This window comes from Anneissia japonica, unplaced genomic scaffold (genome assembly GCF_011630105.1).
Source record: "Anneissia japonica isolate Jap-2015-1 unplaced genomic scaffold, ASM1163010v1 scaffold287705_len1045735_cov187, whole genome shotgun sequence".
NCBI classification, from domain to species: domain Eukaryota; kingdom Metazoa; phylum Echinodermata; class Crinoidea; order Comatulida; family Comatulidae; genus Anneissia; species Anneissia japonica.
In genome coordinates, this window is record NW_022709509.1 from 951,020 (window position 1) to 972,747 (window position 21,728).

The 21,728-nt window shown below is 36.3% G+C and overlaps 1 protein-coding gene across 1 annotated transcript in view; it reads left to right on the forward strand.

Annotated features, from left to right (window-relative positions):
• Positions 1–21,728, forward strand: part of LOC117106721 — a 42,107-nt gene that overhangs the window by 4,539 nt on the left and 15,840 nt on the right. Inside the window, exons 2-4 of the mRNA XM_033248133.1 lie at positions 13,962–14,116; positions 20,666–20,810; positions 21,357–21,608. Of these exons, the coding sequence (XP_033104024.1) occupies positions 13,962–14,116; positions 20,666–20,810; positions 21,357–21,608 (552 nt within the window). The remainder of the gene's footprint in view (positions 1–13,961; positions 14,117–20,665; positions 20,811–21,356; positions 21,609–21,728) is intronic.

Genomic DNA, 21,728 nt, shown 5'->3' on the forward strand with positions numbered 1-21,728 from the left:
TATATATATATAGACCACAAACTAAGGAATGCAAATGTTAATTTTTCGGACACAGACAGTTGACACATATGTTTAAGAAACAGGAGTGATGATACAGCTTTCTATTCCAATTGGCAATTTGATTACTATCAGGAACCTTTAAAGGACCAAACAGGTACTATTTTCGGACATACAAGGGTACCCCTACCACTTGAGTTCAACTCACAACCAGTAGATGTATGAGTTTAGTACAATCAGAACTTTCTAAGCTATCCGAATGACTGAAGTAGGCCAAATCAAGAAAGAGTGTCAATGGGGGTACTGTTATCTTTTCACTTATGATCATCTTTAGTAGTAGTTTTTACCAATAATCGTTTACTCTCGATTAGGAAACAGATTCAACATTTTGTATGTGTTTGTATGTAGAACATCGCACGCGGTTCTTGTGTTGGGGAATGTTGTGTGCTAAATCTGTTTTGGATATCAGTTCTGGAACATAAACTATCAGAAAATGTTTGGCACGGTTGCCGATGTAAAACCACGGACCTATTTAAAGAGTTTCCTTATTGACGTAGCCTGTCAATGCATATTGTTTTGCAATGCAGTCGTGATTTATATCCACTAATGCTATATTCGCATTCTTCTATCATGTTTCTTGGTAACAACTTATTATCGCTATTAATCGATGGTGTGAGTTATGAGGTTTATGAGTGCCGGGTCATAAATTCAAATATTTGTCAACCCATGCGTTTTTATATACACACACACACACACACACACCCACACAGAAAATAAGAAAATTGGATTAAAGTTTATGAACGTTAACAATAATATAACACTTGTTGATCATTTTGAAAAAATAGACTGCATACTATTTACCATTACTTGTAAACACTGAAGATTTAAAACGTTTATTTCGATGGCGATGGAGGAATTTCATATTATAGTTTTATGGGTTTATGTTTTGACCATAGGCCAAGTTTTTTTTTTATTGCAATGCCAATGTTAAAACTATAGTATCTATAGGCCTACATGAAATACAGTTTTGATTGTATCCCGGGTATCTTTTATCTACTGAACAAGTTGCCTTCATAGGTATTTTCCTATAAAAACATCTTTTCCAAAGTTAAAACACGCTTTACCATGTTGGGTTTTTCCTTTTTTACTCTGTGTGTATATCTACGTAAAGGTGACAGCGATTTGATAACGGAAATTTAACCAGTCATTATTTTATGTAAAACATTTGTAGAGTTACAGTACCCCCTGAAAGAAAGGAAATCAAAATGTCGGAAGGCCTACGTGAAGATACGTCCATTCTCTTAAAAGATAATGTACATCATCCTGTAATGGAACAATGCAAATTTCAACAGAAAAAGGTCCGTCTTTTTTTACGTCAATAGTAGTAATAGTAGTTGTTTGTATGACTAGAGTCATACAAACAAACTTCTTCTGACACATTGGCCATCGTAATCAAAAGAAAAATCTTATTCTACAATTCAGCAAATTACGTTTCTACAATAGTTTAAATATTTCATACAGAAATTGCAACAGAATGACTTGGTGACAGTATTAAATGTACCTCTAAATCAGCGCTGGATGTGGGGAGTCCCGCGAGCGAAGGGCCTAGGCTCCCTTGAAGGCCTATCGAAACTCTTCATATTTATATTCTGAAAGGAAATTTAAATAAAATCAACCCTAATCTCATGAATCTGAATTATTCGAAATGTATACATTGTAATAAAAAGTATCTTCTACGCTAACTTCATTACAATTTAGACGATTTCATATTCGCATTAGCATAGGACTTCATCTTTGGTGACTAATTCGGTCTATAGAGCTTAAGGCCACTGATAAACGTGAAGAAGAATCTCACAAAACAACGTTTTTTTGTTTTTTTTTGTTTTTTTGTTTTTTTTTTCTTTTTTGCAAATGAATAACAGACATCCTAATGACTGTTATTCATTCTTTTAAACTGTTTGGATTTTAACAGAAATAATTTAAGACGCCCCATCACAAAGTAATAACGTAGACTGCCAGGCTGGGTTTGTAGGGAAGCATAATTCCGTAGGATTTCACGCGCACTTCAACCCATTTCTACCTGAGGATTAGCCTACTTTATTTATTGAGCCAAGTCAGAGTTTTTCCAAACGATTTACCACAACACAAATTCTGGCACGATTAATAATTGGAGAGAATTTTTTAGCGATTAAGTCACATAAATCTGACTATTTAGACCTTGAAGAGAACGAGTTCCCTAAAGATGACCCGTTAATTGAAAGTGAACTTGGTTGCCGCGGAGTCACTTATTACTATTGGTAAACGATAATCATCTACTCAGTTCAGGTCCATGATAATCACGTGGTTTAACGTTGCGCACGCAAAGACACGTACGCATTGATATTCACTCGTGTATACTGTATTTGTTCATTGAGTATATTACATTATCTTACTAATATTTTAGTAATCGATGATTAATTTTTCATTATTTATTTACAAAGAATAATAATCCAGTACAACATAGGCCTACCACGTTAAAATTTGTTGTCCTATAAATTATGATAGGCCTAATGTTACAATAATTATGATACTGATAAGATAACACTAATATCGACGATACCCAATACACCAATACACAATACCAGTATACGTGTATTTGGTATCGACGATACCTAATACACGTATAGGCTTACTGGTATTGTGTAGATGAGAACCATATCTGAACATTACACCGTTTTAGCGCATGATTTATAGGCGTATTTAATGTGTGTGTGGGAGATGAACAATAAAATTCCAAAATCGGTGCAAATGGGCTGCAATCCAAATTACATCTGAAAAAAGTATCCCTCAAACAAAGTTTGAGGGATAACGATCCCTAACACGGTTACGACATCAATTTCTTAGACAACTCTTCCCATACAATAGCATATCTGTCATAACGTAGGCGCTTCATACGGGAAGGATCGCATTACTGTATTCTACTCGTACAGCATATTGTCAAGATTTTTTTTACGAATGACGATAATGATAATGACGTATTCGTATTGTGGTTATCGTTTCCGTAAGGTTGCGAAATCTCCCTCATCTACGGTTTAAACAATTGCTGAAAGATTTCGAAAAAATATACATGTATTACTCTAAATCTCGTGACACAGGCGAGGACAAAATACCTCTTAGTATAGATCATTGGTAAAACATGATCAACATTGTAATTTAATTCGTGAAGGTATGTTCTGGTAACAACAATATATTGGCCTACTAGAGACCAACAGCATAACTTCAGAAAAAAAAACCAACAAAAAACACGTGAACTATGAATGAACTTAATCATGTATGCCGTATTGTACATACCTGTAATTCTCTTCCTTATGTTTACATATTGTACACTCTTGTCTCTTTCTTTCTGGTCATTGTCCTCTCTAAATGTTTGTTTTCTTCACTCTTCAATGTTCAATGTTCATCTTCTCTTTACGTGCTTCTGAAGATGCATTTCCCCTAAATATATTAGACATGTCCAAATATATGCGAATTAATGATCTTGAGAAGTCTTAGGCATAATTGAAATTAAATAATAATAATTCGAAAGTATCAAATTCCAATAAAATTCAGATTAGTTCTCGCTCAGATTTACAGACATTATGCTACACGAACACTAACATAATTGCTGATCTGTGCAAAAAGTGGTACTGTGTCCGTTAATTGGCAGGGAATTTGTATTGTTCTAAATTTCAATCCAAAACTAATATAGGGCCTACAAAGTACACTAGGGTAATCAATTCACATATAGAAATTTTGTATAGGCCTATTATCATGAAGACTGACCCCGGTAAGTTTATAACTGCTGGTAAAGTTTAATCCAACCCCTCTATTCCCGCAATTGTTGACGGTTCTGTTATATGGAACCGAATTTTCATTTAGGCGCAAATATAACAATTTGAGTTTTAAATAGAGCTATATCTGAGTTTTAAATAGAGATTTCTTTATTTTAAATTGAAATTTTTGTTAATAGAGACATCTTATTGTTAAATAGAAAGGTCTCTTAATTAAAAACTAAGATAGGCTACGTTTTTAATTATAAGATATCTTTATTTGTGATTAAATGACAAGTTGGCTTGCCATATTTATGTGGGTTTCTCAGTTTACCCATCAACATGACTCAATGTCATATCGACTTTGTCAAACTATACCCTGACTATCCAGAAAGAACTCCAAATTCCCTGAAGTTCATCCAAAAATTACTTGAAAGTTTCGTGACTCCTGTTCGATGACTGCGCTGAATGGTTAGCTTCAAGTAGAAGCGAGTAATTAAACTACGTTTTATTTAAAGTTCCTGAACAAGGTGCTTGTAATTAATACTGGCTATTCATTGCGTTCCTATGGTTTCGCTTTCGATCGCACGATACCTATGAAGTATGTAGACACCAAATTATGATAAGTAGACGCTGCTGAAGAGGATAGTCGCGTATGTAAATAAGGCTACTCGCGCACAGTCGATCGCAGGATGATGCTCGCGATCTCTACGTTTTAAATAGGATACAGTACTGATTGGGGCTTATTAAAATCTACAAGAAAAGCTGATGAGAGGGCCACTTTAACACACGAACCATGCAGATAATTCTACTTACGGACCCTTAAGGTTCCGATATTCAAGTCATGGATATCATTTAATACGCTGATGGTTGATGGATCCGGTGACAATATCTTGGAAAATTGACTCCGCGTAACTCAGTTTGAAACCAGTGACGTAGGTCTCCCAAGTGAGAGTATGATCAATGTCTCGTTAGAATTTATAATAACCCACAGGCTACGTACGGGAAACAACTATTAACAACAAATCTTGGCATATTCATGGCAGTCCAGGCTACTGGAAATATGCTTTCATTCAACATAGATTGTCCAACGTGTACTGGGAAAGTGCATTATACGGAAAATCAATGTTATTCGTTCCGGAAAAGTTCCTAATCTAAACTTTCATCTTCGGGTGGTCAGGGTGAGGTGGGAAACGAGCGAGTTCTTTTCTTTCATTCAATTCGTTGAAACCCCGATCAGTAATAAGAATTCCATAGTGGATTTGTGTTACAGATGCCCACCTTTCAATACCAATGTCCTGAGTCAATCTTAAAAAGTTAAAGGACTAAGACTACCACGCCACTGCAGTGGTAGTGGTATGATCCTCAACAACAATGTACCATCAATCTGTGAATACATTCGTGTGTCTATGTTTAGGTTTAAACAGTGTATGCTTGCCAATAATTACCTGCTTGTTTTGACTATTTTTAATAGGCTAAATGTTCAGTACTAAGTGAGTGAAAATTGTATGGCAAATGGAATGAACTGTTTTTCATTGACGGTTCTGGTTGATTCATTCTCTGTTCTACAAATGTCTGTTTGATATTACTTTTGTACAGTATCCGCTTTCTTTTTTTTTTTGATATGGACAATGGATGACAGAATAAAATTTTAATTGAAAACTGTTTTTCTCACCGAAACCAACTTCACTCCCCCTTCATATCGAAATTGTTCTTACCGAAACCAACTTGTGTCCTTTCATAGCAAACTTGATTATTCTTCGAGCAAAATACCACGAATATTTAATTTCAGGTTCGGAAAGCTTACTGAACTGATCAGAAAATCGCAGAAGTGTATAAGAATAGGGACACTGGCGTTCAGCGTACGAATTTCGGTTGTGAATTGGAAGTAAAAACAAACCGGGAAATTAGAATTGCCGCTTAATACGATTGATAAAACAAAATTAATCGTTCACCCTTAAAACTTGCTGAACAGCCTATAACGTTTCTTTCCCAAGGTGACTGCCTGCATCATCGATGGTGTTACTGTGGTTTTATTTCGATGTATTTTGCGTATTTCAATGTATTTCTAAAGTTTGGTTCAGCCCCATCACATTGGATTACTGTAGCCCTGATAACAAATACGAAATTATTCGAGGAATATCAAATATCTATACAAAAGCTTATAATATATCCATCACATGTAACATTATTAACAACACGCATCCGCGTTTCTCGGAAAGATTACCATATTGCCTCAACAAAGTAATTTGGAAAAAATGTCGGTTTCAGGTTCGTTTTCATTTTGTTCTTTTTTGTCCTATTTGATGACAGCCATTTCACAATTACTGCGGTTATAGTGAATAACTGGCTTTTTGCCATTTAGTCTTGTAATTGTATGGTGGTTTAAATACGGAGGGATGTTTTAGAGGGCCTGTAAGTACCGTTGTTATGCAAGGTGGTATGATACGCGATGTAGATTTACAAATCAATTCACGTATCCCAAGACTATTAAAGCCATGGCCATTGTCAAACAACGCAGACGAACATAATATTTACTTATTATAGGAGAGACATAGTTACATGTCTGTATGTATCAATACTGTATTAATGCTATTATTGATTCTGTGTTTTGGGCCATCTATGGTTCATGGCCGGCTCCTATCGTTGTGGAATTATGTGAACATAAGCTACTGTGCTAAGCATCTCACGGCCACGAACCACGCAAGGAGGTATATACCTCCTTGGACCACGTATGCCCGTACTCAAGTAGCACACATTGACGTGTTATTCTCCTATCGTTGCCTTTAACTTTTAATTGTAAGGTTTTGCAAATTATATTTATACTTATAGATAATGAAAATTAATTATCATTAAAAATATTGTTAATTACTTTTGTATTTATTAATTGATATCGGCCGTGTCTACTACTCAGAATTACAGTATGGAACTAATGAATTAAGAAGTTTCTTTGTTTTCAGTTGCATCGCTTAGATCATGTTATGTTAAGGGACTGCCAATCATAGCAGTATGTTCCTTGTCGAATGCTCTCTCTAAAGTGACGTGTTTAGGGCGATTGTTTGTTGCTTCAAGCACATCGCTGAGTCAACCTCTTTACACGCTATGTTTTAAAGTGTCACTATCGCAATCTGCCGCGTAAATGTCGCGCGTATAGTACGGTAATAAAATGTGACTACGTGCTCTTATTACAGCCAGTGATTGGCACAGAGTTCAGGATGTTTATATTTTGAACAAGCATTAAATGAACACGGGCCTAAAATGAATTATGACGTCAGTTTGTAAGGGAGCTACTTTAACTGTCGAACGAGAGGGCATGGCATTGAGTTTATGTAAGCGATAGTGCTCCGTATCAACGCTACGTTGTGCGCTGGTATTTCTTGAGGCGATACTGCGGCAAGTTTTGAAACGTACACCATATCATTTCTGTTGTTGATCCGTCGTTTCCGCGGCAAGTGACATATTTTGCGTTACTTGCTCGTTACATGTAATGGACATTTCCGCTAAGCCCCGCCCTTCCATATTCTTGCTGATGTCCGACAAAGCGACAGTTGTTAAATTATACGCAAACACGTGCGTTTGTGAGACACGTGTGTGTTTGATACTCGGGCGTTTGATACGCGTGCGTTTGATACGCGGGCGTATTCTTGGCCTTGTTGGGACTGGCCAGTTGTTAAGTTCCATCATGGTTCCATTGACACTAGGGAAAGGTTCATTACAATCCGAACGAATAAAAAATCAATGTTCTTTGTGCATAATATTTATTTATTGCTGGTAGTCATACCATTTTTTTAACAACAATATGTGCAAGTGCTTCAGAAACGGTGACCGGTGCAACAATTTAAATTTGTAATTTGTACTACTGCCTACAAATTTACATTATTTAAAAAGGTATGCCCATTGAATCTGATAGCCTATTTCAATCTACAGATTATATTAATGTTGTACCAATTTCATTGTACCAAATCAGATAAGTGCCGGGTATCCCGGCATTTTGTAAAAAAAAAACCCTTACACATTTTAACATTGTGACCGGGTACATAAAGCATAATGTGTTGTAAAATGGGATTATAGTTTTATATTTTAAGATTAGTCCGAAGTTTTCATCAAAGTCTGTGTCTTCTAATTTGAAAATAAATGACAAAATTATTGTATTATGTAGGCCTATAGCAAACTAACCGTCGATGAATGTATATTTATTTCAAGTCCGTCTGGATTTTTTACCCAACATAAAATCCTACAGACTGAATCGCTCAGAATTTATTTAAATTAAAGTACAGATCAACGAGAAAAAGACATGGCGTCTATCTTGCATTTTTTTTAACCATCTTGAAAAATAAGGATCCTAATAATGACGATGATTATACAGTATTTGGAATAATATAGGCGCTGTAAGAGTCAATCTGTACCGGAAATTTTATTCATGACTGTCTTTGGAGTGTTAAATCTATTAATTTTATTTTTTATTGTGAATAGAAATTGCCAGTGCCAATCAGAGCAGGTCCATGGATACGCCCATGTCCCACATACATAACGGTTTACGTGTATACGTTTACGCTGTCGTTCTGTGCGGCCTTAGGAATAATATTTAAGGGGCGGGGCTTAGTGAAAAGGTCTGTTGTTCAATTCCAAACTTGAACCCGTGACCCTATGAATACTGTGGATGGCGATCACACTGACTATATCAAAGAGTATAAATAGAACAAGAGAGCAAAGTCCCGTTCGTAAAAACGTCATGCCTGTGTAGGACGCCAACTAACGGTTGTATATTCTTTTTATTACCCAGTGCAGCGCTGCGCAGCGCGGTAGAAGTACGCCCGCTATAAACTCAGTAAGCAGAAAACAAAAGCGCAGTATCTTGTGGAGAACAGATAAACAGACAAACCGACCGTGCGCGGTGCAGTACTCTGGGTAATAAAACACATACAAGCGTTAGTTGGCGTCCTACACTATCTGCGTAGAGCGTATCGTTTTTTTACGCTCCCAATGAGCGTTGTTGGCTCTCTTGTTCTATTTATACTCTTTGACTATATTAAAAAATAGGCTCCCAGCAGGAGCGTGTGTCTACTGCTTTTTTTGGCTACTTTTAAGTCCTCCAACCTTTCTGTGTTTGCAGTTCACTTGAATAACTGTACAAGTATATACCAGATTGTTGTGACTTTTTAGTGAAATTTCTAGGGCAGATCTTACCTAGCAGCTTTCTGTATTTTGCAATTCAAGTGGTACTGTAACTCAGTGCCAGTCAGTGCTTTTAACTTTTATCTTTAGCTCATGACCCATCCCATCATTCCTCCACCGGATTTACTTTTACAAGGTCAACTGCCTGACGATAACCAAGTGTCTACTTCCCACCCCAGTAGACACAAAAACTGATACGTTACGATACGAACAGTCAAACAAACTGCACTAGAATAACATGAACCCGTCTTCGGCTCAATGCCAAAAATGAACCACATTCTTAAATATCATAACCATAAATCTCTACGCACAAGAATAGCATTATTCAGTTAATACACAGTTTTAGGTCAGGTGTAGAACATAAACTATGTATCGAACACGGTTTCTTGTTGACCATGCGCGCGTGCCATAGTTCTTGATGTCAAGGCTACAGCTGTCCGGTGACTTTTTCTCCTGTACTTTGCAGACGATGTAATCGTCCAACAAACGTATAAGGTGTTACGGCTGGACCTACGACAGCCACCACCTGGCCGCAACATGTCTTGCATAGTTGACTATGACTTTTTAACCTTATTTGATATATTTGCCTGTATGAGGATAAAAGTACATTCGTTGACAACGATCATTATGCTGTTTAGAGGATTGCTCCGCAAAGGACCATAACACTGTAATTAATTTATACTGTATGACGATTATGGAAAGGTATAAACCTTGTTCCGCATCTCCATCAGTACACTAGATTTCCACTACGGAGAAAAAAAAAATAATCAGAAAATGGCATTCCTCCACTTCCCTCCGCACATTTCCTGAAAGTATACTGGGGCACTATGTACAGCATTATTAATATGCACACCTGTGGTATATCCAGAAAATACAATGGTTGGTATGTAAAAGTACATTGGCCGCTTTGAATTCCACTCGAAAGGCTTCCGGTGTTTGCGATTATTGAAAGATATTTGTGCTGTTGTGTAACGGTCAGAGACGGTTCTCGTACGATACCTCTGTAATAATATTATGTTTAATTCATATTTTCAAATACGCCCTATATATTAACATAGGCCTACGATATATAAAATAAATTATATATATGGAGTTGCTGGTACCGGGTTACCGGGTAGCACAGACACGAAGGGACCTTAGGGGCGAAGAAAGTCATTGGTCGAGTTCCTAGTCAAGTGCCCTGAGCATCTTACATTAGATGGATATGTGCGCTATATAAAAATACACTATTATTATTATTATTATTATTATTATTATTATTATTATTATTATTATTATTATTATTATTATTATTATTATTGGCAAAAATGTGATATGAGGTGAAGTACTTGAGCGTCGGCAATATTTTGATTCGAACATTTTCAATTGGAGGCAGGCTGAAAATTCAGTGATGGGTCAGACATGGGTCCGAAATGTCCGGCAGGGTGTGCGCCTCTGGGTAGAGGGAGAAAGGGTTGAGCTCTTCTTCCGCGCATTGCTTAGATACGCCACTGAGCATGTAGAATCGATATGTATCTGCTTACGCAATCGTCACAACCTTTACATCACTATGGCCATCCTTACTGAAAACCAATTCTCAGAAATTTTCCGTAGGCCTACCATAGACCATGCATAAACAATGCATCAGTTTGTAAGTTTACAAATTCTTTCAGTTTGATATGCCTTCAAATCATCTCAGCGGGAAAATTAAGCACTTCGCGGTCGCTGATAACGAATTATAATAAGAAATTGGCCTCATTGGCTAGTGGAGCAGTCGACGGTGTTAGCAAATTTGCATCCTCCCGACTAAAAGCAACATTGTTTTTCAGACAACGTTATTTAATACCTGGATAACAACAGAAGATTACGACACAGTATCAACAAGACCTAGGACTATTTATTCATTATTAAAATAATTTATGGTGGAAGGCAATGCCAATCGAGCCCCGTGAAAGCCGTTGGTCCAGTCTATTAAAGCCCATGTGTAGGTTAAACAACTCCTGTATACTAAGCTTGTCGAAAAAATGGGATTTTCTATCGTGGACGAGTAAATGTCGAACAAGCTTGACCAGATGACGATGATGACCAACCATGGGAGTTAAAAAAATAAAAACTTTAAGCGGCACAAAATGTAATTGACCTGTGGTGATTTGTTGAGAGAATGAATTAATTAAATATTTGATTAAGTAACTATTCATAGCCCATTCTCAATTTAGAGCAATCGCATGATTGATAATTAATTGATTTTATTATTCAATTTAATATAAATATTAGGCCTATCAATTTAAATATAATCGAATGATTGATAATTAATTAATTAATTCAGTTATTTTATTATTCAATTTAACATAAAACTGTAATTTAATGGTAGGTAACAAGGTAGAGGTGTAAATATTGGTGGCTGTGATTGTATCCTGGCCAGTATTCATCGGCGGCCAACGTGAGGAAATAGCATTACATTATCATATTATAAGAATGCATCTTGAATTAAGGCAACCTTGCAATAATACCATCGAATTCATCAAATTCAAATCCGTCTATATTTAAACGCAAACGACCCCCACAAGACGACATAGGATATGATTTGCTGGGCGGAATCGCGTTCGACAAAATTCCTAGCTTGTCCTGAAATAATGAAAGAATCCGGCATAGTCGTTTCCCACAATGAATCGGTGACGTCCTGCTGGGCTAGCTATTTTGTACGGGTCCCCTGAGTGACATCGGGCAATATAGTCATGCCTGGCCCGCTAGAGACTCAAATATTGTGACCCGCCCAATCTAGATATGTTTGAAATATTCGCTAAAGAATTTCTCATCTTCGTTTTTAGTCAAATGTTTTTCTATTATGGAGTTTGTTCGACGAAAATACATTAATTCAAATCGACAGTTCAATAGAACACCTTGGATAATTATTTGTCTTTAAAACATCTTTTAATCAGAGTGATGACTTGGCGGGTAGGGTGCTTGGCCTACCATCCCATGGCCATTGGTTTGATCATTGAATACGCACAGGCTCCATTTATTTCGGTAGGAATGAAATAGTACAACATTTAGGCCTACAGACTGATGTTGGAACTTACTACATACGGGCTCTTTTCATCTTTTACTTATAGTTAGTCACTATTAAATAATAAACAATTTGGAAATTACTTTAGCCTACCTTATTAATCAATATAATATGGTATACATTAAAGCATATCAATAACAATAATACAAACACATACAAATGATACAAGCAAAAGAATAGAAGTACCAATATTTACCTAATAATAATAATAATAATAATAATAATAATAATAATAATAATAATAATAATAATAATAATAATAATAATTAATGATGATGATGATGATAACGTCGTTAATAACAATAACGCTAATACATAGGTCTGCGATGGATTTTCGACACCCGGCGCTAATTTCAGTCACGTTTTAGTCAATACAGATTTTGAAGTTCATGCTGTACGGCGTCCCGTAGTAAATGGGACCTCATAACATTCACCATTACTAATTTTCAAATTTCTATGGAATTCTATCCAATGAACATATTTTCTTCTAAAAATAACTGGCCCGGTATGATTCGCGCATTCTTTCGCTGCCAACATAACACATATCTTAGATAATATCCTGTTGCTGAAAAATTGTGGTCTGGCACAAAGCAGAATAAATTCATGAAGTAGCAGAAACCTGTATGGCTCTTTGTAACGTACTAACGTAGCCGTGAGAAGCTTGCCTTGATAGCAAAAGTTAGCAGGTTCCCGCCAGACACCAATTTCTTACAACTGAAAAGGAACTTTTCGTTGGAGAGCTTTCAACGATTAAAAACACCATATATTCCTTATTCGAGCACTGTTATTATTTATCTATTTGTTTATACTGTACTGCGTTTAAACAATAGCATGTTTTTGATGATGGTTGTCTTCATCATTACCATGATCATCATCATGATCATCATGGTCATCATCATCATCATCATCATCATCATCGTCATCATCATCGTCATCACCACCACCACCATTATTATTATAATCAACAACGGCGGCGGAAGCGGGGGGGGGGGACCATTGGCCCACCCACTTTTCAACTTCGTGGACCCGCCACAGTTGGAGTATCATTTCCGAGCTTAGCTTATAGAAGGGTAATTTTTATCCATCGGGGGAAAAATGAAGTTTTCGTCGGGGAACCCATATCAAGGATAACCCTCATAATAAAAAATTCATTGAGGTCGTGGAAGCAATCTCGACTTCGACTTTGTTCGGAAATCTGTGGCGCGTTCAATGGGAGGGGGAGGCTAAATGGAGATTTTAAGGAAAATTATATTCAAATTTTAAGTCTAAGAGTGTAATTTCCAGCCATCTACAGGTGCCATAATCAAAAAATTTCTTGCCTCAGCCGGCCCCAACCATGGTGGGGCTGAGGTGGTATAGATTCTCCATCTGCTGAAGTACCCAGTGGCGGATTCAAGGGGACCCGGACGGCCCGCCCCCACCCTCCTAAATTGTTCAATAAAAAAAATGGAGATATATAATTATATTCAAATTTTATGTCTGGAAGTGCAATTTTCGGCCATAGGTGCCATGATCAAAAATTCTCTTACCTCAGCCCCAACCATGGTGGGGCTGAGGTAGTATAGATCTTCTATCTGTCAAAGTACCCTCCCTGAGCCCTTCTATTTCGAATTCCTGGATCCGCCACTGGAAATTACAACAAATATGAAATCATATTACAGTAGCTTGATGCCTATAAAATAACTTATAAAATTCACCAAACTTCGTAAAATATCCGGGGGCCCTTGGCGGCCCCCTGGCCCCCCAGCCTAGATGCTCGCTTCGCTCGCATACTCGACCTTATTAAATGCCCCCCCGACTTTCAAAAACGTTCCGCCGCCGTTGATCATCACCATCATTATTAGATCATTATATACATATATACTAATACCAAGATATTTAAAAAAAATCAAGATGTAAAGAAAAGAAAAAGACAAAGTAGCATTCATTATGTATTTCTTTTTAACAATTTATAGGAAAGTATAACCTGCAAGTGATTAGTGGAACAGCTACTTCAATTAATTTGCGTTGGAATGATTTTAAGCCCAAGGATTCTAAAAAGGCTTTTTACCTGGTTTATTACACGGATAAATATGATGACAATACATTAAATTGGAATGGCCAAATTCAGGTAAGCACATTTAGTAGCGGTATCATTAAATCCTAGACCGCCTACTGTACTTAAGTTATGATTGAATTGGATTGGATTTCGTCGGTGCCAAACACATCAAGGAAACCCCACAAAAGTCCTAAGACTTGTTCTTCTGGTGGTGAATTGGGCAGTACATCGGAAGACAATCCCTTTCTTTTTTTCCTCCCTTCAGCTGAAACATGATGATAATAGTAAGAATAATAAAAATAATAATATTAATAATAATAATAATAATAATAATAAGAATAATAATAATGATGATAATAGACCTACTACTACTACTGCTGCTGATAATAATAATAATAATAATAATAATAATAATAATAATAATAATAATAATAATAATAATAATAATAATAATAATAATAATAATAATAAAACATAGGCAAACAGCAAAATTACAAACAATAGCATGTTGGTGATGATGATGTTCATTGTCTTCATCATCATTATCATCCTCATCATTATTATTTAATATCATCATCATCACCACCTTCACCATCATCATCACTTCATCATTTGGCAGAACGTAATATTTTAAGCGACGTATTTGCTTCAAAATAATTAGGACTTATACGAGAAATTTAATCCTTTACTTTTAAATCAACAGTTATAAGTCCTTGTTTAATGAACAATATTATGTTATATTTCACTGTCTGTGGGGCTGTCCATATTCTACCACATACGGTACGGTATTATAATAATATCCAGGATACTAACTGTACGTGTGTTTTCAAAACTAATATCACCAGTTTCCTATGTGGATACGACATCAAACCACTTCACATTCAGTTCTGTAAATTTGATTGCTTGTTGCATTCTACAGTCTGATAATCTGTCATGATTGTAGATTTGCGTATCATGATAACTTATTTAACCCTTTTAAACTAGCAATTGAAATATTTATTTTTTTTGGGGGGGGGGGTTTCAGGCCAGTAGTCAGGTTCATGAGAAGGAGGTTTTTATAGGCCAACTTAACTCAAAAGTGTCGATGATTAGCAAGTATCCGTACAGCAGTAAACTGGCCAAAAAAGATCCCCAACCCACTCGGACCATTTGCCATTCACCACACACGGTATAAAGTAATAGCGAAGACGCCAGCCGTAGGCGACGTGAATTTGTAAAATGGAAATAGGCCTATATAGTGTACAGTAGGCTTGTTGATACAACCAGTTCACGAACTTAGGTTATTGCCTTGTACAGTCTGATCTATCTGTCATTATTTCGACATCCGTATCATGATAACTTATTTAATTCTTTTAAATGTGCAACTGAATACTTATAGATTTTGTGCGGTTTTCGATATTTTACCGCACACAGTAAATAGCCAGAATAAACCAGCTGTAGGCTACTTAACAGTACTTCTAAAACTATTAAGTGGATGTACAGGTATGTAGATATGACATTAAACTATTATTATACTCGGTCAAATTTCATGAACTTTGATTGGATATTGCCTTATAGTCTGATATCTGTCATTAGCTGACATGCATATCAATCTGCATCATGAATTGTTGTTAGTGGAGAATGTATTTACGTAGAAAAAATAGAACATATACTGGATTTCCCCCCCCCCCCCTCCAGGACTGTTGTGACGTATTTGTTGGTTATAAAGGATATCTGTTTTGTTGATTCATTTTTAGGCCAGAAGTTGATTACGCAAGTCTTTTTAAAATTTAATTAAATGTTGCCGCGAATGAAAAAACATGTAAAATTATACCGGCACCTGATATCATTCTAACAAAATTGCCTACTACATAACGAATGTAGATTGCGATTTACCCCTGTGATTTACATCGGTTTATGGCATACTTTATTTCAATTTCTTAGTACAGTAGAATGTACATCATTTCTAGATGTTCAGTCATAAACTGTACATTAAGGTGAGAATAATAACAATACTAAATTACATTTACGTTCGAACGGTGATAAATTCAATTAACGAATTGTAATAATTGTTGTATTGTGATGATTGATAATGAATAATACTTTCAATAATAATAATAATAAATGATGATGATGATGATGATGATGATGATGATGATGATGATGATGATGATGATGTTGAAATATAATGGTGATAATAACATAACATTTTTCTTTTGCATACCTGTTGGGGCGGATGCATACAATGGCGTAAGGTTCGTACGCGGCTTGCTGGATTCTTTGACTGCCAAAGATAATTTGATTTTGTACTCTACCTGGCAACCAGTAATTGTCCTAGACAGACAGAAATTGAATTCAGCAGCTGACGTAAACTGCTGTGTATAGTAACTACTGTACCATTAAAAAAAAGTTAACAATATAAAAGAGGTCTTTTGTCTCAGAGCACCACTACTTTATGTAAGTAGTGGTGGTAGTTGTGATAGTGGTAGCAGCAGTTGCAGCAGTAGAAGTAGTGGCGGTAGGCCTAGTAGTTGTAGTAGCAGCAGTGGTATAAGTAGTAGTGGTGGCAGTAGTATTTGTAGTTGCTTAGAAGTGTCAGTGGTATCAGCAGTACCATTTGTAGTACCGAGGTAGAAGCAGCCACATCAACAAAAGCATATAGTAGAGTGGTGGTGGTGGCGGTGGTGGTAGTAGTAGTAGGCCTAGCTGAGGAATTAGTAGTAGTAGTTGGGTAGTAGTACAGTAGTAGTAGTAGTGGCGGCGCCAGGATTTCCCCGACGGGCAGTCCAAGGTCCCCGACAGGGGTTCATGTCCCCGACGAGAAAAAAAGTGGGCGTCGCTGAAAACCTTTCGAAAGTGGTCCAGGGGAGGTATCCCCCTAAAAATATGACAATTTAGGGTTTTCAAAAGCTAATTTAATCGATTTTAGAGTCTATTATTATGTACAAAATACATATAATTTTTTTGATTTTGTTTTCTCCCCGACGAATTGTGGTTTTTCTTCTCAGGGGGAGGGGGAGGGCTGCAGCTCCCTATCCCCCTTCCCCCGTAGCGCCGCCAGTGGTGGTGATAGTAGTAGCTGTAGTTAGTAGTACAGTAGCGGTAGTGGGTGATAGTGTAGCAGCAGTAACAGTATACCGGAGAAGAAGTACAGTAGTAGATGTCGTAGTAGAAGTGGGCCCCATGAAATCTAACCCCAAACAAAAAAAAGCATAGAAAACCAGCCTCATTGGTACAAAAATGACAATAGCTGTATGTACATTATTCTCACCAATGTGCTTACTCTGGTGTACTGAGTACAGTATAGGCAACAATTGATTTGTTTATTTATCTTCTTGTTTTAGGGTCTATATAATTAAAAGTTTAATTTGACATTACCTCAACCTCAGTTTGTTCTTATTTTGTTCTAATTTCTTGGTTTTAGCCTTATTGTTCTTAGAAAATTTGCTCTTTAAAAAGTGTATCTGAGGGCAGGGTCTACTGACCCGGTGTCTATATCTTATAAGCTATTTCACAAAGCTAACAAAAAAGCCTTTTGGAAGTTATCTCAGTGCATATTTCAATCTCTTCTCATCCGTTTAAACTAACAAATACGCGTTTTTTTTATCATAAAATATTTCCCGATGAACGTTGGAATAAGATGGTTTATAAGAAATTGATTGATGTCGTTTCTATATTTAGTGCTTCAGAAAGAAAGGTATGTGCTTATAATTTGACAAACAATCGATTAGGGGGAACCTGCTGCGGAACGTGTTGTCAAACTTGATGTCTGGTGTATTTATAGATACAACTGACTTTTTTTCCCTCCTCAACTATTCATAGTTTTGTAATTATACCAGTGTTCCCGTGGAGATGAGATGTGAATTTTGCGACCATGTAAAGTAAATAAACTATTTTTACTGAGAGGTCATAGGTTAACATATGTTCCACTGGAGAATATGGCACGCATGGCATGCAATATCATCTGGCTACCACCTGTCAGCATATTATACAAAAATATCCTTACTGAGAATTTCTCTGCCGAAAATTCAGCAATCTGATGATAGGATATAGAAATTGTTTTCATTCGTAGGATATACTGTTTTAAAATCTGATAAGTTTTGTAACACTGCAAATTATATGTTAAAAAGCAGCATAAAGCACTTGGTTAAAACACATGTGGTAACTATTGTGTGTGCGCTCAACCACCAAGATTGTTGCCATTGGTTCTATATCAATCAAGCTTACTTTGAATTAGTTAATAGCGCATACAAAGAAAAATGATATAATTTATTAATTAAAAAACCACTACTACTACTATTAAGAATGTTCACAGTGGTGGCGTCAGTGGGGTCAGGATTAATTCCCCCACCCCCGTCCGAAGCCACGACGAGGTCCTCGGACCTATAATGTTAATCTGCCTATCCTAATAACGTTATTTTGATTGCAAATCTTTAATATTATTGTGCTTTGAAAATAGCACAATTTTTGGTTATACTATAAGGATAATAACTCTCTTCAGATCCAATAACCTTTCGAGGGATTTTTATTCCGGGATCTGACCGAGGCTCTAGTTGGCCACTTAGTTCGGCCCCCATCACCAGAATGACATTACATTTGCCAACTTTTTTTTTTCGTTTTTACTTTCAATTTTACGTTAATAACTTAGCTTAAATATTTTCTAAGCAGTTCAATGTTTAAAAAATTTAGCTGGCTGGATATGTTGTACAACTGATTTTTCTAAGACACAAAAAAGCATATTTGACGAAAAATTCGGGAGCGGTTAATGAGATACAAAATTTTGAATATTAAAAAAACTGGGGAAAAGGGGGCGTAACCACCATTTTTCGACCAGTTTTTAAATATTCAGCAATCCTTATCTCATTAACCGCTACCGAGTTTTTTTTTTGGTCTAATAGGTCCTATGATTTTTGTGACTTACAAAAATCGGTTGTACAACACAACATTTTTTCCCTCCGTAGCCTGTATTTAATGCGGCATAATGATTATTAACGGTACTATCTTAAATGTCTAATATTTAATTTTTACGAGTTCTTTCTTATTAAAGTAGACATATTTTTTACTTTTTGATTATTCATCAGTTTGGCTACGGTATTCCTTTACCATTTGGATCCTTCAATAACTTAAATTTTTATTTGTCTAATCATGTTTGACAGTGCGATTTGATGTTATTTACTTATAACTGGGTTATAAAAATAGCACAAAATATTCGCCTGTCATTGGTTAGAAGCCAATGATGAGTCTTCGAATTCTTAATTGTAGCCTATTATTATTGTGTCGTTTTAACCGGCGGCATTTCTTAGGAAGCCATATATCATTGCGTCTGAATAAACTTTGTATTAAGTACAGATTGTTCTCGATGTCCTCAAGTCGGTGTTCGTACACCTGTTTTTGTGCGTAAATTTATAACATCCTTGTCGGCCGTGGCTTTAACCATGCTAGAAGCCTTAATCACTGTGACAGCTACTAAGCTTGAAGAAATTATTATGATGTTCGAGAATGCTCTCAATAAAAACAACATAAACCACAGCCAACTAAAAACAACAACAACAGCAGCAGCAACAACAACAACAACAACAAAAACAACGATAAAATTATTAATAAATAGTTCTACTAATACTACGGCTGCTAAGAATGATATACGGCCAAATAAAGTAATACGGTAATTATTAGTTTCAAGTCCGGTATTTGAAATTATTTTTTGGTGAAGGTATTTACTATTTGCTTTTTACTATCCTATTACTAATGGTACAGGCTCGTAAATAGTAATATATATATATATATATGTATATACTGTCTCTTATACACATCTTACTGAGTACAGTATAGGCAATGTTCCCACATCTTCTTAGCTTGACATCATTTTTCCAGATAGTCATTATTTCTATTGTCCATTGAAAATGTATGTTGTTTAAAAAAAAAAATAGCAAATAGTAAATTTTTTCATGAGGATCCAAAATTTGATGAGGGCGGGGACGTGAAACTAGCAATTAATTTTATTTGGCCTAAATAAAACACTGATGATTAGGATGATGATGATGATGACGACGATGATGATGATGACGACGATGGTGATGATGACGATAATGATAATGTAGCCTAATGTTAATGATGACAATGACAATGACCATGATGATGATAAGGACGATGATGTTAACGATGATGATGATGATGATGATGGTGACGATGATGGTGGTGATGATGATGGTGATGATGATGATGATGGTGATGATGATGATGGATGACAGTGGTGATGGTGATGATGATGATGATTGCAGATGTTGAGAACGATGCTGCTGAAGCTTTGACATTGATGAATTATAATGCAATAATAGTTAAACAAAAGTAATGTATATTCATATTTTAATAAGACTGGGGAAGTATGGAACAACAAAATTGAAACCAATGTCAGTGTGAGTGGTCACCAATTTTATCACTACCGGTACCATTGCAATTATTATTACCGTATTCTGTCATCTTACCATTATCATCGGAATCACCACCACCACCACCACCATCATCATCATCGGCATCATAATCAATCGTAATCAATCGCAATCATCATAATCAACATCATCCTCACAATAATAATTAAATGATTAATTAATTAATATAAACCAACACTAACATTATTTTATTCAGGTAAAGACAGGTACGTATGTATCAGTAAAAAATCTGAAAACTGACACAGACTATTACTTCAAAGTCACGTACCGTATACAAGGTAACGGTGTACAGCTTGAAGGACCGTCATCGGAAACAGCTCTACACACGGCAGGTGCCCCAAGTAGGTACCATTATACTTATCATTACAAATAGGTTGCAAAACTAGTGAAATAAACTGAAATGGACCCTCAATATTAGCGCGGATGAAAATTATATTCAAACTAAAGTCGGTGGGTAGCAGTTCCGGCCGCACTCTTAATGTGCCATTATCCTTTTCTTACCTCAGCCCCAACAATGGTGGGGTTGAGGTGGTCTAGACTCTCTGTAAAATACCCTGACTGTGACCCCCTCTATTTCAAATTCGTGGATCCGCCACTGGTAATTTTTGTTAAAATTTTAAATCAGCCTAATAGTCTGAAATAAAAGTATTTGTTTATCCAATCATCTAGGTATAAATCTCTTTTTGTTATAAAATGACTGTTTGTATAACAAGTTCACGTCACGAGATGCCGTGTACTTTCATTGTCTCATTGTTATTGTTGTTTTTATGTAGGGCCTAATTGGTTATTATTCGTTAGTTCAGAATTTACAATCGTTGTTGAACGATCGTAATGATGGTAGTGTTGCTAATGATAGATTCATTAACCTTATTTCCGTGCCTTTATAGCTCCATGGGGAGGTTGCGAGCACGACGGAAAACATTTTGACGAAGGGCAGACGATAAAGCAGAGCTGTGACGCCGTCTGCGATTGTTTGCTTAGTTCGTGGTTGTGTCGGCCTAGAGCCTGTCCTCCCACCCCTGATGTAGTATTCGACAGCAAGAAGAACTGCCGCGAGGTACCACACCCTGATGATCCAGGGTGTTGTATAATTATTCAGTGTGACGACGATGAAGAAGACGAAATAGATGTAGAACCACGTAAGGGAAAACATAATTTCGACAATTCATTGCAAAATTTATGTCTTAGAAAATTAACAAGTTTAAAATACGGTTTCAAATGTCCAGATTATCAAATTTTCGTTGACAAGAAATCTGTTG